Source organism: Sinohyriopsis cumingii, chromosome 18 (genome assembly GCF_028554795.1).
Source record: "Sinohyriopsis cumingii isolate HCF-2022 chromosome 18, ASM2855479v2, whole genome shotgun sequence".
Lineage (NCBI taxonomy): Eukaryota > Metazoa > Mollusca > Bivalvia > Unionida > Unionidae > Sinohyriopsis > Sinohyriopsis cumingii.
This window is the reverse complement of record NC_142978.1, coordinates 39,936,479-39,951,944: the sequence shown is the minus strand read 5'-3', so window position 1 is coordinate 39,951,944 and position 15,466 is coordinate 39,936,479. Positions and strand designations below refer to the sequence as shown.

The window sequence follows — 15,466 nt, the reverse complement described above, 5'->3', positions numbered from 1 at the left end:
AACTTGTTGAAACCCATAGCCTAAATCCCAGGTAGTATGCTTGTTGAAACCCATAGCCTAAACACCAGGCAGTACATTTGTTGAAACCCGTAGCCTAAATACCAGGCAGTACACTTGTTGAAACCCACAGCCAAAATACCAGGCAGTACACTTGTTGAAACCCATAGCCTAAATACCGGCAGTACACTTGTTGAAACCCATTGCCTAAATACCAGGCAGTACACTTGTTGAAACCCATAGCCTAAATACCAGGTAGTATGCTTGTTGAAACCCATAGCCTAAATACCGGCAGTACACTTGTTGAAACCCATAGGCTTAATACCAGGCAGTACACTTGCTGAAACACATAGCCTAAACACCAGGCAGTATGCTTGTTGAATCCCTCTGGATGAAATACCAGGCAGTATAGTTGTTGAAACCCATATCCTAAACACCAAGCAGTACACTTGTTGAATCCACCAACCTAAATACCAGGCAGTAAACTTGTTGAAACCCACAGCCTGAAAACCAGGCAGTATGATTGTTGAATCCCCCAACCTAAATACCAGGCAGTATACTTGCTGAAACCCATAGCCTAAACACCAGGTAGCATGCTTGTTGAATTTCCCCACCTAAATACCAGGCAGTACACTTGCTGAAACCCATAGCCTAAACACCAGGCAGTACACTTTTTGAATCCCCCAGCCTAAATGCCAGGCAGTACACTTGTTGAAACCCATAACCTAAACACCAGGTAGTACACTTGTTGGATCCCCAAGCGTAAATAGCAGGCAGTATACTTGTTGAAACCCATAGCCTAATGCCAGGTAGAATCTTTCTCAAAGCCCCTAGCCTGAACACCAGGCAGAATCTTTGTCAAAACCCCTAGCCTGAAGAGAAGGCAGAATCCTTGTTGAAACCCATAGCCTGAACACCATACAGAATCATTGTCAAAACACTGTAGCCTAAACACCAGGCAGAATCCTTGTCAAAACCCCCAGCCTAAACACCAGGCAGAATCCTTGTCAAAACCCCTAGCCTGAACACCAGGCGGAATCTTTGTCAAAACCCCTAGCCTGAAGAGGAGGCAGAATCCTTGTCAAAACCCCTAGCCTGAACACCAGGCAGAATCATTGTCAAAACCCCTTAGCCTAAACACCAAGGCAGAATCCTTGTCAAAAGCCCCTAGCTTAAACACCAGGCAGAATCCTTGTTATAACCCCTAGCTGAAGCACAAGCCAGAATCCATGTCAAAACCTCCAGCCTAAACACCAGGCAGAATCCTTGTCATAACCCTTAGCCTTAACACCAGGCAGAATCCTTGTCAAAACCCTCAGTCTAAACACCAGGCAGAATCCTTGTCAAAACCCCTAGCCTGAACACCAGGTAGAATACTTGTAAAATCCCCTAGCCTGAACACTAGGCACAATCCTTGTCAAAACCCCTAGCCTGAACACCAGGTAGAATCCTTGTAAAATCCCCTAGCCTGAACACTAGGCACAATCCTTGTAAAATCCCCTAGCCTGAACACCAGATAGAATACTTGTAAAAACCCCTATCCTGAACACCAGGCAAAATCCTTGTAAAATCCCTTAGCCTGAACACAAGGTAGAATCCTTGTAAAATCCCCTAGCCTAAACACTAGGTAGAATCCTTGTCAAACCCCTAGGCTGAACACCAGGCAGAAAACTTATAAAAATTGTTAGCCAAATTACCAGCTGACACATGGCTGGGTTGTTACATCAACAGGGTACTGTATTATTATGCTGTTTATTTTAATTATAATTTTGAAAATTTGTAAACCTCAACAACAAAAATTCAATATAAGTTAGTGGCTTTGTATACAGTTGTCCATATTTAAGAAAACGTACAAGGGCATATATATTACCTTGCCAGAAGAATTTGCACAAAGATATTCTCTGATATGTTTTGAATTGTAAAATTTATTTTTTTCTCCAGATGTTTGGTGATGAGGTGTATTTACATGCTGCAAGGCGTTGTGCTGATCTTATTTGGAAGAAGGGTTTGTTGAGGAAAGGTTATGGAATTTGTCATGGTGCAGCTGGGAATGCTTATGCCTTTCTTGTGATGTTTAGAATCACGCAAGACCAGAAATATCTGCACAGAGCCTGGAAGGTTAAATTTATTTTTCAACTAAATCTTTGCAGATTTCATAATAGTTTTGTTATCTGATTTATTTCAGCATATCTCACAGATTGCAGTTACTGTTAAAAGCGTTAATTGGTTAAGTGTATTTTAAGTTTTTGGAAAGACAAAAACATTTAGCATTAATCAAAACACATTTTCAAAAAATTCACTTGAAATATAAGGTTGATCTTCATTAATATTGTTTAGAACACCAAGCATCGTCTTGGTGACCCAATCCAGAATTGCAAGAATATATTCATTCCCATTCAAAGACTAAAATTTTAAATTTTAGTTTCATACATGCTGTATTTCATTTAATAATACTTTAGGGTGTTGCTATTTCCCTTTTCCAGTTTTGCATATGTCAGTACTAGTTATCTGCCTTTCCTAGGCTGCATTCTGCTACAAGGAAACTGTGTCTTGGTGCTTTGTACCATTTATATATTGAGCTTTATTTTCCATGTGGAAGAATTCGGAAAGGGATGTATATTAGAATATATACAGCATGTCTTAGAGTTAGCAAAGTTATCTTTAATGTATCATGACAAGAATGTTCTTTGCTTAATTCATCGCGATTTCAGAGGGAATGTAGATTCGAGTGCTACTTTTTATTTTTGCATATCCTTAAATTTTTATGTTCATAAAACATTGGAGGCTTGAATATAGACAGATTACGGTAAAACCTGTACTGAGCGACCTCTGCTATGAGTGACCACTTGTCATTTCTGACCACAATCGTAATGCATGGATCGATTTTATTATATAAACACTGTCATGAGTGACCACCTGCTGAACGCGATCAGCGACCACAGTGTCTTGGCAAAAAATGCATTTAGCCACTGCTATGAAGGACCGCTTCTCAAAAACTGGGATAAACTCTGCTGAGCTTTATTTAATCCATGTGACACTGACCACTTACACCAGTCTAAAAAACATAAAAGCAAAACAAAGCAAGAAAAAAAACCCAAATTGAAATATAAACTGGTTACCGATAACTGAACTATTTTAGGTATGCTTGTTGTGTATATATTTTCTATTGTAAACCAGACTAAAGTACGTGTAGATTATTCCAGCACTCAGTCTAGTTCCCGACCTTTTTGTTCCTAACACATATGTACGTGTAAGACCCAGTATCCCTATGAATGACCGTATCACAAGAACAGAGACAGACACCACTGATCTATACATAATCATTTGTAACAACAACCGCTTGAATAGTAAAGATTGTTCTGATAAAAAAAGAAACATAAAAAGAACAACAACAAAAAATATGAAAAAAACACAAACAAAAAACAGTCTGGCTACCGATTTGTATATAGTGAGAGATGGTACAGTCTGTAAACCAGGCAAATGTATGTTGCAAATTGCCATTGTAGTGCTGAAATTAAGGTAGTGGTCGCATATATTGTTTTGTTTTTAGAGTTAATCCATATTGCCGGGGGGTAGATAAGGTCTTTGTCTATTAAACCAGCAAGTGAGGAATTGTTTGCGGGATTCGATTGATAGTGTTATATGTTTGTGATGTTAGTTCTTTCTATTTTTGACTGATGTTACAGTTATTACATCCCAAACACCAAGCTGTCAACTATTCAAGTGGGTGTGACTGGGTTACACACTTTGATTATAGAGTTAAAAGGTGTTTAATATAATTAAATGATGTTTACACAAAGAATGGAGTCCAGCCTGGGCCCGTGATGTGGGTCAGTTCAAGTCAGTTCATTGGACATGCACACTAAGTTGGATTAGCAATCAGCCAATCAGAGACAAGGGTCTGTTGTGCTGAGGTAGCTGACAGCAGGCATTCACTTTACAAGTGATCAGCATCGAGAGTGGTCTGTTTTTGTTTTCGTATTATATTCTATTTCTGAGTTGTTTGCTATTGGAACTTGACAGTCTGTCAGGACTCATTTATAGCCTATACTGGATATATGTTGATATAGTTATGAATTTCGAGGTTTGACGCTTACATTTGGATTCATCTGGTTTACATTACAACGACAATTTACAAGTTGCCTGATTCTTTTAAGTGGCTGTCGTGTAGCACCATCTGCTTCACAACCTTTTTGTTCAGCTGGGCAATTGCTGACTTAAAAAAGCTGTGTTTTGCTTCGTGTTTATCACCCATTGTTCTGCGGGCAGTTGCTGACTTCTTGTATATCGTGGATAAATCGCACCAGCTTTCGTCTTCTGGGATGCTCAGTCACTAAAAAATTGGTCGGTGGGAAAACTTAAAATAATACATAAAATAAACATTATTGTGCTGGCTTCTTTAAAGAAGGCTCAGCTTGTGCTGATTTACGAGGAAAATTTGAAGCTAATTCAAGATGCCAGCCTAATACAAGCCATTAGGCCCCTGCTCGGGATGAAGTTCCCACAGACTCGCCCACTTACCTGGATGAGACTGGGCTCAGTATTTCTGCCAGCCAGCCAGTGGCGAGCCTGTGGCAATCTACCGATGCAGCTAATCCCTTACATTCATCCATGTGCCCAGCATTGAGAACCAGTCATCATAGTGTGCAGCCTTGAGCAATAGGATTACCTTGTTTGAAAGTCCACAATTTCCTGTATTCTGGATTAGCCCCCTCGGCATAGTACAAAGCAAATATTCTGGCAAATACAGACTTATAGTAGATCTGTCGGCACCTCACGGTTCACTTGAACATGAAAGTATCAATGCCTTAATCAGCAAAGAGGATTTTTCACTTTCCTACGTAAAAATAGATGGTGCTATTCACATTCTGGTGCAGTTAGGAATGGGTGCTAATATGTGTAAGACGGATACCGATGCATTCAAGCTAATTCCCATACTCACAACATTGTGACCTCTGTATGGTGTCAAGTGGAGGAAACAATATTATTTCTACACCAAGTTAGTGTTTGGTAGTAGAAGTAGTCCTAAGATTTTTGATACACTATCCAGAGCAATTTCACGGAAAGCTCAACATAATTATGGTATATCGCATTTTTTGCATTTACTGGATGATTTTTTGTCCATTGATGAGCCTGGATTTCCAGCTGAAAGAACAATGGCATTAATCACATTGATTTTCAATAGGTTATCTATTCCAATTGCTTCCCACAAGACTTTTGGACGGTCACCAGTCATGGAATATTTGGGTATATTTCTAGACTCAGAAAAAATGGAATCTAGATTGCCACAAGATAAGCTGAGAAGATTAGCTACACTGCTAAGAAATCTTGTATGAAGAGGGAATTGCTAAGTCTGTTGGCTCATTTACATTATGCATGTCAAGTGATTGCCCCTGGTTGGTCTTTCACATCATATATAATATCCCTGTCAACAACAGTCACCGAATTGAATCATCCTGTAAAAATAAATAGCAAACGTAGACGGGATCTAAAGATGTGGGGTGACTTTATGGCTCAATGGAATGGAGTTTCTTTTTTCTTGGATTCTAATATTACTGTTGTTACAGATTTTGAGCTCTTTACTGATGCAGCATCAACCCCTGGCTTTGGCGGGTTTTTCCAAGACAGATGGTTCCAAGGATTTTATCCGGATAATTTGGATGTATATGGCACAGACAAGTTGTCTATGGCCCCGCAGGATATTTACCCCATTGTAGTTGCAGCCCATATATTGGGCCATATGTGGCAGAGAAAACAAATTTTGTTCCATTGTGACAATATCAGTACAGTCAAAATAATTATGAAGTGTCGATCTAAGTCTCCCATGATAATGAAATTGCTCAGGCGTTTAACTTGGATATCAGCACAATATTGTTGTGAAATTCTAGCTGAATATGTCCATCCCAGGGAAAGATAACCTCATTGCAGATGCTCTCTCTCTCTCTCGTTTTCAGATGGAAAAATTCTGGCATCTGGCTCCAACTACAGAAAAAACTCCTCACCCATGCCCAGAGGAACTGATACTCTACTAAACAAAACTGTAGACAGGTTACTACAAGCAACACAGCCCACGGATGCAATTGGTCTATTTATTAGGTTGGAAAACCTTCAGTCATTTTTTGGTCATGTTGGGTCGCTGGGATCATATGTGTAATCGCCCTTCAGGACCAATATATGAAGATGCCCTTGTTGCTTTTGTGGCTTCAAGAGTATTGGTAGTTGATATGCATCTATCAAGCTGTATTTGTGTGATGTGAAGTATTTGTGGCAAACCTCACCCCCTTGATGGCCATTTGTATACATGCTGTCCAAGATTGCAAATGGTATTGCAGGGTGTGAAGAAATTGCAGAGTAATGTACCTAACTCGAGGTTACCCATCACCTTCGATATATTGGCGTGCATGTGCACCTTGCTTCAAAAAGGTTTCTTTAGTCCCTGGGTGGATGGTATGCTGCTTGCTGCATCTTCATTAACTTTCTTTGCCTTTTTAAGTTGTGGCGAATTTATGGTGACGTCAGCTACGGATATGGAGTACTTGCATATCAGTGACTTTATTATTGCTGCAGATAATTCTAATGGGACTGTAATGTTGAAATCATGAAAGGCTGATCCATTCCAGTATGGTGTGCAGATCAGACTTTTTTCAGTGCATAACTATACTTGCCCCTTAAGGGCTAAGCACGAGTACCTAGCACTCTGCAGCAGGGTGTGTTGTCATAGAACTTCGGACCCACTATTTACTACAGATGGCATTGTTGTTGCTGTTGTTGTTGTAGGGTTTAATGCCATTTTTCAGCTCATGATAAGCCATACGTGGCAGCCAGTATTAATGGTGGAGGAAGAAACTGGGAAATCCCAGGAAAGAACCACCGACCCTCGAGAAGCTACTGGCAAGCTTTATCACATACCCGCATTGGCTGAATCCGAGACTCGAATCCACGCAGACAGAGGTGAGATGGCAGTGATCCATAACGGAGAGCGCTTTAGACCACACGGCCACTCTGGGCCCCACAGATGGTATTAATCCACTTTCTAGATCAGTGTTTTTGGAGAAGTTATGTTTGCTCCCACACATACTAGGCTATCCACAAATTCAATGGGCACCCCTTTCAGATGGGGCTGCCGCTACAGCAGCAAATGCTGGGATCGAGGACCACCTTGTTAAAATGCTAGGCCGTTGGAATTCTGATTCTTATTTACATTATATCAGGACCTCCAATGATGCCATTATGTGTGCACAGCAGGCCATGTGTGGAACTACCCATTCATAGATAAAGTAATGCCTTATGAGCAGTTTCAACTACGCGTTTCTTTTGGACAGAGTGCATCTGATGGAAGTATGTGTGTTCTAATCTAGGCTAGTTCATGTGTGGCAGTGTATTCTTTCAGAGGTAATCATTCAGCTTCTATGTATTTCTGAGAAGGAAGTAAGCAGATTCTGTGTATTGTACTAAGTATTTCATTGCACGTTAGATTTCTCAGTTTTCTACGCGTGATCATCAGATTCAGTCATTCTGTGAGGTGTGTTAGCATCGGTAGTGTGTGATCATTAGATTCAATCACTCGGTCAGGTGTGTTTTGCACTGGTGGTGTGTTCTGTGGAACAGGATCATCAGAGTCATTGGCATTGGGCAGTGTTTTAAACATTGTGTTCACTTAATCTTGTTTGGTGTATCTAGTAGGTTTCTAGTTAAGTCAGTTTACTGTATATGCACTGCAATCTGTTATATGCATCTGACTTAATTATTGACCAACTGTATACGTGTCTGCGGAGTAGATTTTGTGGCAGCTTGTGAAAACTTTACTGTTTTATGCATCAACCCCAAACGGGGAACAAGCCATGAACATTGCAGTGCTGAACGTACATGTTTATAGTTGTCTTAGTTTCATCATATATGACTTTCTTACAGATTCTTGCATTACATGCTTGCTTACAACTACATCTGGCTCACCCTTTGCCTGCAGGTCTTATGATTAACATCCCACCAGCATACTAATTTCCACTATCTCTGGAGGTGGCAACCAGACCCTTCATACTAATAGGCTGCTCTTGCCGTATCTTCTCATGTGGTATTTGCCACTATTGCATCATCAGGCATTCTGTCCCCAGTCCACTTGACTTACAGACATAACTAGTTGTGGCAACTCTGCCTCAATACAGCGGCAATTCTGCCTTAACAGTTATGTCAGTCAGTCATACTGGCAAGTCCACCTCAAAACATCGGCAATTCTGCCTGGACATCAGTCATACTGGCAATTCTACCTCATAGATAGGGCATGTTGGCCATATGGCCCTAACATCAGTCATCCTGGCGATTCCGCCAGCAAAAAGATCATTAACATAGATTTAATTCTAGTGTACTTTGATCTCATTCATGGATGGACTGACAATAAGGTGGGGGTGAAAAGTGTGAGATTTAGCATGACTGGTGCAGATGTGGAAAAAATCTTTAGTCCTTGCAGTTTCCATTTCAGGTGATGTGATGCCTCTAAAAATAATTTTTCATGGTACAAGAAAGCTAAAACAATATTCATGCACCAAAAGAATGGATTGTACATGTGCAGGAGAAGTGTTGTATTGATGAGATGCTGCTGCAATGCATTAAAGAGTTTATCTCAAGTACACAGTTTATATTTTTTTAAATAAAATTTCAGTTGGAGTGCATTTTCCGGCATGTAATTTTGAAATGATTTAAAAGGTGTACCACAGCTTAAGACTAAAGAAAACGATGTGTCCTAAAACATACAGTGCACACAAAAGATTACTTTCAAAATTAATTTATTGTGTCCCAACAAATACAGTAAATATGGTATTGCTTGTTTATCTTCAAAAATGATGGTGTGTGATATGGAATTTTAATGTAGCTTTAAAAATTTTTTAGTCATATCACTATAATATCTGCAGTGTGGCAATTTATAGTGATGTCTAGCACTGGGGCATCATGTCCAACCCAGTCAACATTATACTGACACCAAACCAACCAGTCTTAACACTAATCTCAATGCTGAGCGCCAAGTGAGGCAGCTTTTAGTACCATTATTATAAGTCTTTGATATGACTTAGTTGGGGTTTGAACTCGCAACCTCCCACATCCAAGACAGATTCTCTAACCACCTAGGCCACTTAAGTGGTTGAAAATGGTGGTTGGTGTTTGGAATTTTGAATCAGCTTCATTATATTCTCAACTTTTAATAAGAAATCCTTTATTTTATTGCATTTCCTGTATAAGAAAAATTCTACTAATCTGTAAATAACAATATGTAGAGGGTCCTCGAGTGGTCTAAAGCGGTCTCCGTTATGGATCACGCCATCTCACCTCTGTCTGCGTGAGTTCGAGTCTAGGATTCGGCCAATGTGGGCATGTGAGAAAGCTTATCAGTAGCTTCTCGTGGGTCGGTGGTTCTTCCCGGGGTTTTTCCCGGGTTCTTCCTCCTCCATTAATACTGGCCACCATGCATAGCCTATCGTGTGCTCAAAAATGGCATTGACCCCCACAACAACAACAATATTTAGGGTTTGTTGAGAAAACTAGGGAATCTGAGTGCAGTTTTATCCTAATTGATCCTCACAAGTTGGAGAAATCTTGGATAAATAATCTAAATCTTGCAGAAGAGTTTCCCATGAAAATTATGCCGTCTCATACCTGCTGAAACAATGTTGCATGCAGGTTTTCTATCCCAACCCAGAATTTGTGCATCTGGCTTTTAACAAACAATCCCTCAGGAAGAAACATTTTTGTGAACAGATGATTGACAGAAAGCCTATTGAAGGGTAATGGAGAGTCCTTCCAGCAGTGCGAGCAGAGAAACATCACCTTGAAAGACATGGTAGTGAAATTTCTAACTCCCTCCTCAGGATCTTCAAGAAAAGTTAGCCTGTCAGTATCAAGGGCTGTCGTTCTATGATATCTGAAATGTGTTCTCATCATGGAAGTAGGAGAACAAAGGCAACATCAAAGACCTCTCCAACTATCTGGTCAATTTCAACTTTAAATTGAAACCTGTTGGGTTTTCACAAGGTTCCATTTTATGTTTGAACCATTATCACAAGCCTTGATGTCTCATCTCATATCAGACCTGCTTCCTTGTCACTCTATCTTGAGCAGGTGGAATCTGTGGAATTCATGCCTTGTCAGTCAATGTAAATACAGGACTGTTACGTTATCATAACTTAACAGTTCTGTCAAGATGTTTCGGTTTCTCTTATGACAGCCCCAGGATTTATGGCTAAGAACAGACTCCCATTTGTGGAAAAGCAGTCTCTCATTTGGAAACCAAGGTCTTCAGTGGACCCTTCTTAAGGAAATCTTCAAGACCCCATTTGGGCTTGATGTGGTGCCTTGGACATGCCAAGCTAATCAGAATAGGGAGATTTTGCATGTTGATTCCACTCAGAAAAGGAAAGGACAACATATCCATTCTGTTATTTCATCTTGGATCCATTGGACAAGTGGCTAGTCAGTCTACAATGAACTAACCCAGAACCATGTTACTTTCTTATCATTGGCTGATAAAGTTAGGGCAGTGGCTACCAGATTAGCATTGGCATGAAGCTGCTCCCTGACATCGAGTGAGAAACTTAAATTCTCAAAATGCTCAGTTTCATCTGGTGGCAGATTATCAGCATCTTTGTACTGACATGTATTATTCTACTTCTTCCATTAGATTTGCAGGATCAACATTTCTTGTATGTTAGGCAAAATTCTTGTACATTTTGGAGGCTTGAGCCAAGGCTAGCTTGAAGGAAAGGAATGTAACTCCTTCCACCACTTACTTATTCACCTACAGTTATAATTGGGTGATGTATTTGAACAAGAAATCAATTTTACTTGTAAAATATATTTGTTTGAAGATACTTTACCAGTCATAATGCTGGCATTTTCTACCAGGCCATCCCTAAAAGATCACTTGATTCTATTCCAGTAGTAACTGAACAGTTAGAAGATTTCTTGCCAGCTGGTTAATGGAAGGACTCAAAACATTATGACTGGGTAATTATTAGTATTACTGAAGAAATATCTTTTACTCCAAAAAGTGGTTTCTGCTCAGTAACCTCCAAAGAACACACACACATCCCACCCACCACTCCCCATTGAAACCAGATTTGAAACAGGGCATTATCTCAAGACCTGGCTTGTCTTATGTTTTCCGTACCTTCTGACATTTGACTGAGTTATGGCATTAGAACATTGTCCATGCACATACTAATAAGCTTCTACAAATGCATCATATGGGAAGGTGTCCAAACCTTATGGACACATTTCTAGCTTTTTTGTATGCCTTCCCATTATCCAACCATAAAAGGGCTTGAATGCCTTTCCACTATCCAGCCCCACAAAAAGGCCTGAATGCCTTCCCACTATCCAACACAAAAAAGGCCTGAATGCCTTTGCACTATCCAACACTAACAAGGGCCTGAATGCCTTCCCACTATCCAACACTAAATATGGCCTGAATGCGTTCCCACTATCCAACACTAAAAAGGTCCTGAATGCCTTTCCGCCTCCAACACTAAAAAGTGCTCGAGTGCCTTGACACTATCCAACATTAAAAAGGGCCTGAGTGCCTCCACACTGTCCAACACTAACAAAGGCCTGAGTGCCTTCACATTGTCCAAAACTAAAAAGGGCCTGAATGCCTTTCCGCATCCAACACTAAAAAGGGCTTGAGTGCCTTCCCACTGTCCAAAACTAAAAAGGGCCTGAATCCCTTCCCACTATGCAACACTAAATATAGCCTGAATGCCTTCCCACTATCCACACTAAAAAGGGCCTGAATGCCTTCCCACTATCCAATGCTAAAAAGGTCCTGAATGGCCTGCAGTAAAATGTTCTCTATATACCTCTGCAGGTACAAGCTCAGTCTCACTGCTCCGGTGGCCTAGTGGTTAGAGCGTCCGTCTTGGAAGCAGGAGGTTGTGGGTTCGATCCCCAGCCGAATCATACCAAAGACATACAAAAAGGGTACTAACAGCTGCCTCGCTTGGGGCTCAGCATTAAGAGGTTAGTGTTAGGACTGGTCAGCTTGGTGTCAGGATAATGCGACTGGGTGGGACATCATGATACATGTCTGCGGTATGATGCCCCAGTGCTGGACATCACTATAAACTGCCACACTGCAGACATCGTAGCAATATGACTGAAAAATTATTAAAGCTACGTTACAAATCCTAATCACACACACAAGCTCAGTCTCTGCTTTCACTGGATGGGAAGGTTTGTTGCCCTAGTCTGTATGGACAGCATTCTTTTGCATACCAGGGCCGAGCAACGTGAAATGAATTGCCCACTGAACTTAGACACAGTGATCACATTCAAGAGTGCTCTTAAAACTCACATATTTTGACTGCAAGAACAAACTTAAAGACCTAATAATGTTTCCTACCTTAAATATTCTCAGCATGTTTTTTAATGTTTTCTAATTTCATGGTGTTTGTTTTTGTAATCATATCATTATATGTTTTTTATCTTATAGGTGTTGTGTAATATTGTAAAGCGCTTAGAGCTCTAAAGATTAGGCGCTATACAAAGTCCTCATTATTATTATTATTATTATTATTACACTGGTCAACAGTGAAATCATTACTGACTTGAAAAGGCCCTAATCTGTAGTATTTTGGTGTGCCGAACACGAATATAACCGTGAAAAATTTGTATTGGCTCTCGTTTTGAAGATATTCATATACCTCATTTTCTATGTTTCACTGTGTAAATTTCTCCAGTAGGACTGCAGCAACATCCGGAATAATGATGTAACATTGCATAATACCATCATGCTCACATCATCCACAGTTGATTGCATCATTTTCTGATGCAATGCAATACTAATGCCATGCGGCTGCTGAAGTAAGTTGACGTCAGCAGTGTACTATACATGTGTAGGCCTATTATACTAATGCCAGGCGGCTGCTGAAGCTGACGTAAGCAGTGTACTATATAAAGCCCAATCAGATAGGTTCAGCATTTAAAATATTTTAGACGTTGTGCGAGACAGTTCAAGCTACTGTTACATAAAACTTATTATTTTATCCATTTACGTACAATAAAGAACAGTAATGCCTCGAAAGTGTGTTAATACCGCGGACAATTTTTGCTGTATTTGTGGGGAAGTGACATTTGCCAACCAGAAGAAAAGTATCAATTCTCAAGTGAAGAAGGCATATCATCTTTACTTCGGCTGCAAGGTTGGTGACCAAGACAAGCCTTGGGCTCCGCATATATGCTGTGCTACATGTACAACACAGCTTTCACAGTGGTTGAATTGCAAAAGGTCATCAATGCCGTTTGCAGTCCCAATGGCGTGGAGAGAGCCAAGCAACCACCTAAATGACTGTTACTTCTGCTTGGTTCCTCCTCTTTCCGGCGGAATAACGAAGCGAAAGAAGTCGAGAATAGTCTACCCAAACATTCCGTCTGCATTGAGACCAGTTCCACATGGTGAGGGACTTCCTATTCCAGAACCTCCAGCAGAATATTCTCTTGATTCATCTGACGAAGACAAAGGTGAGTCGACCTGTTCTTCTCCTGGTCCATCAGCATGCAGTGATCCAGATTTTCACTGTGGTGCATCATCAACCCCACACAGAATAACACAGGAAGAACTAAATGACCAGATTCGTGATTTGGACTTATCAAAGAACAAGGCAGAATTGCTAGGATCAAGACTCCAACAATGGAATCTTCTAGAAGAAGATGTCACAATTACTGCATATCGAAAGCGCCACCAGCAATTGGAGCCTTTCTTCAGAAAGAAAAGTAATCTGATATTCTGTTCCGATATTGAGGGCCTCATGAATGCTTTAAAAATCACTCATGACCCACAAGAATGGAGACTATTTGTGGACTCTTCGAAACTGAGTCTCAAGGCTGTGCTTTTGCACAATGGAAACATTCTTCCATCTATTCCAGTAGCGTATGCTGTCCACATGAAAGAGACATACGATAACTTAAGGCAGCTACTGAATTCCATTGAGTATAACAAGTACAGCTGGCACCGCTGTGGTGATTTGAAGGTAGTTGCCCTTTTAATGGGACTGCAGCAAGGATATACAAAATACATGTGTTTCTTATGCGAGTGGGATAGCCGAGCAAGGGAAATGCACTACATGAGGAAGGAATGGACTCACAGGCAGAATGTAGCCATTGGAGAGAAGAATATCCAACACCCAGCTCTGGTTGAGGCTCAGAAAATCTTGCTACCACCCCTTCACATCAAACTAGGTTTGATGAAGAACTTCGTGAAAGCCATTGACCGGACTTTGCCAGCATTCCGATACCTGCATGAAAAATTCCCTCGACTCAGCGAAGCAAAGATTAAAGAGGGAGTTTTTGTGGGTCCTCAGATTCGAGAGCTTTTCAAAGATGACCGGTTCAACAACTTGCTGGAAGGTGACGCGAAACAAGCATGGAATGCTTTTCGCCTAGTTTCTACAAACTTCCTCGGAAATGTTAGGGCAGAAAACTATAAGGAACTAGTAGAAGACATGTTGATGAAGTATAAGAAACTTGGCTGCAATATGTCTCTAAAGATTCACTTCCTTCATTCCCATTTGGATTTCTTTCCTAGCAACTGTGGTATTGTTAGTGATGAACACGGCGAACGTTTTCATCAAGATATCGCAACAATGGAACAAAGATACCAGGGAAAATGGTCCACTACAATGCTGGCTGACTACTGCTGGACACTCCTCAGAGATGCTCCCGAACAGCTGTACAAGAGACAGGCGAAGAAATCTAAGATGTAGTCAATGACTTGATTTTTTATAGGTAGGCTATTACAGTTGACCTTTTACTATTGGAATGCATTTCGTTATGTAAACATTAATTTCTTGCAGATTACAAAAAAACTAGAGCCAATTTTGCAATTTGACTGTCATATTCGTGTTCAGCACATAAAAATTGATAAGAATTGACTAATTTTATTTCAGTAACATGACTTTTGTAAAAATTTGTTGTCCAGTGTTATTAAATGTTATGGTATTGTCTTTGTTATTTGACACAATTTCAACCAACATGATTAGACAGGCATTGAAATGGAACCCTCAAGGCAAGCGGAGAAGGGGACGACCTAAAAACACCTGGCGACGTGACCTTGAGGCAGACATGACTAAGATGGGTCACACCTGGAGTCAGCTTGAAGGGATGGCACAGGACAGAAGCCTCTGGCGATCTTTTGTGGGTGGCCTATATCCTGGCAGGGGTGACGGGCAAAACTATTCTCTTTGTTATTTAACAGTTCAGACACAATTTCAAAACAGAATATTAGTTGTCAAGTTGACCTGTAACAACAAAGTTGGTTAACTTGTGAAATTGATGCTGAAGAAACCATAATGTCTCTGCTTTGTATTTTCAGTTTGCAGAATGGTGTTTCAATTATGGAAAACATGGCTGCAGAACACCAGACCATCCATTTTCATTGTTTGAAGGCAAGTATCAAAGAATTTGTTAGGTGTATTTATCCAAAATAACA

General features: G+C 40.4%; 1 protein-coding gene across 1 annotated transcript in view; it reads left to right on the top strand.

The window, feature by feature from the left end:
* LOC149776456 (glutathione S-transferase LANCL1-like) overlaps positions 1–15,466 on the top strand; it is a 57,507-nt gene that overhangs the window by 33,982 nt on the left and 8,059 nt on the right. The window contains exons 7-8 of the mRNA XM_089940875.1: positions 1,939–2,115; positions 15,350–15,422. Of these exons, the coding sequence (XP_089797001.1) occupies positions 1,939–2,115; positions 15,350–15,422 (250 nt within the window). The remainder of the gene's footprint in view (positions 1–1,938; positions 2,116–15,349; positions 15,423–15,466) is intronic.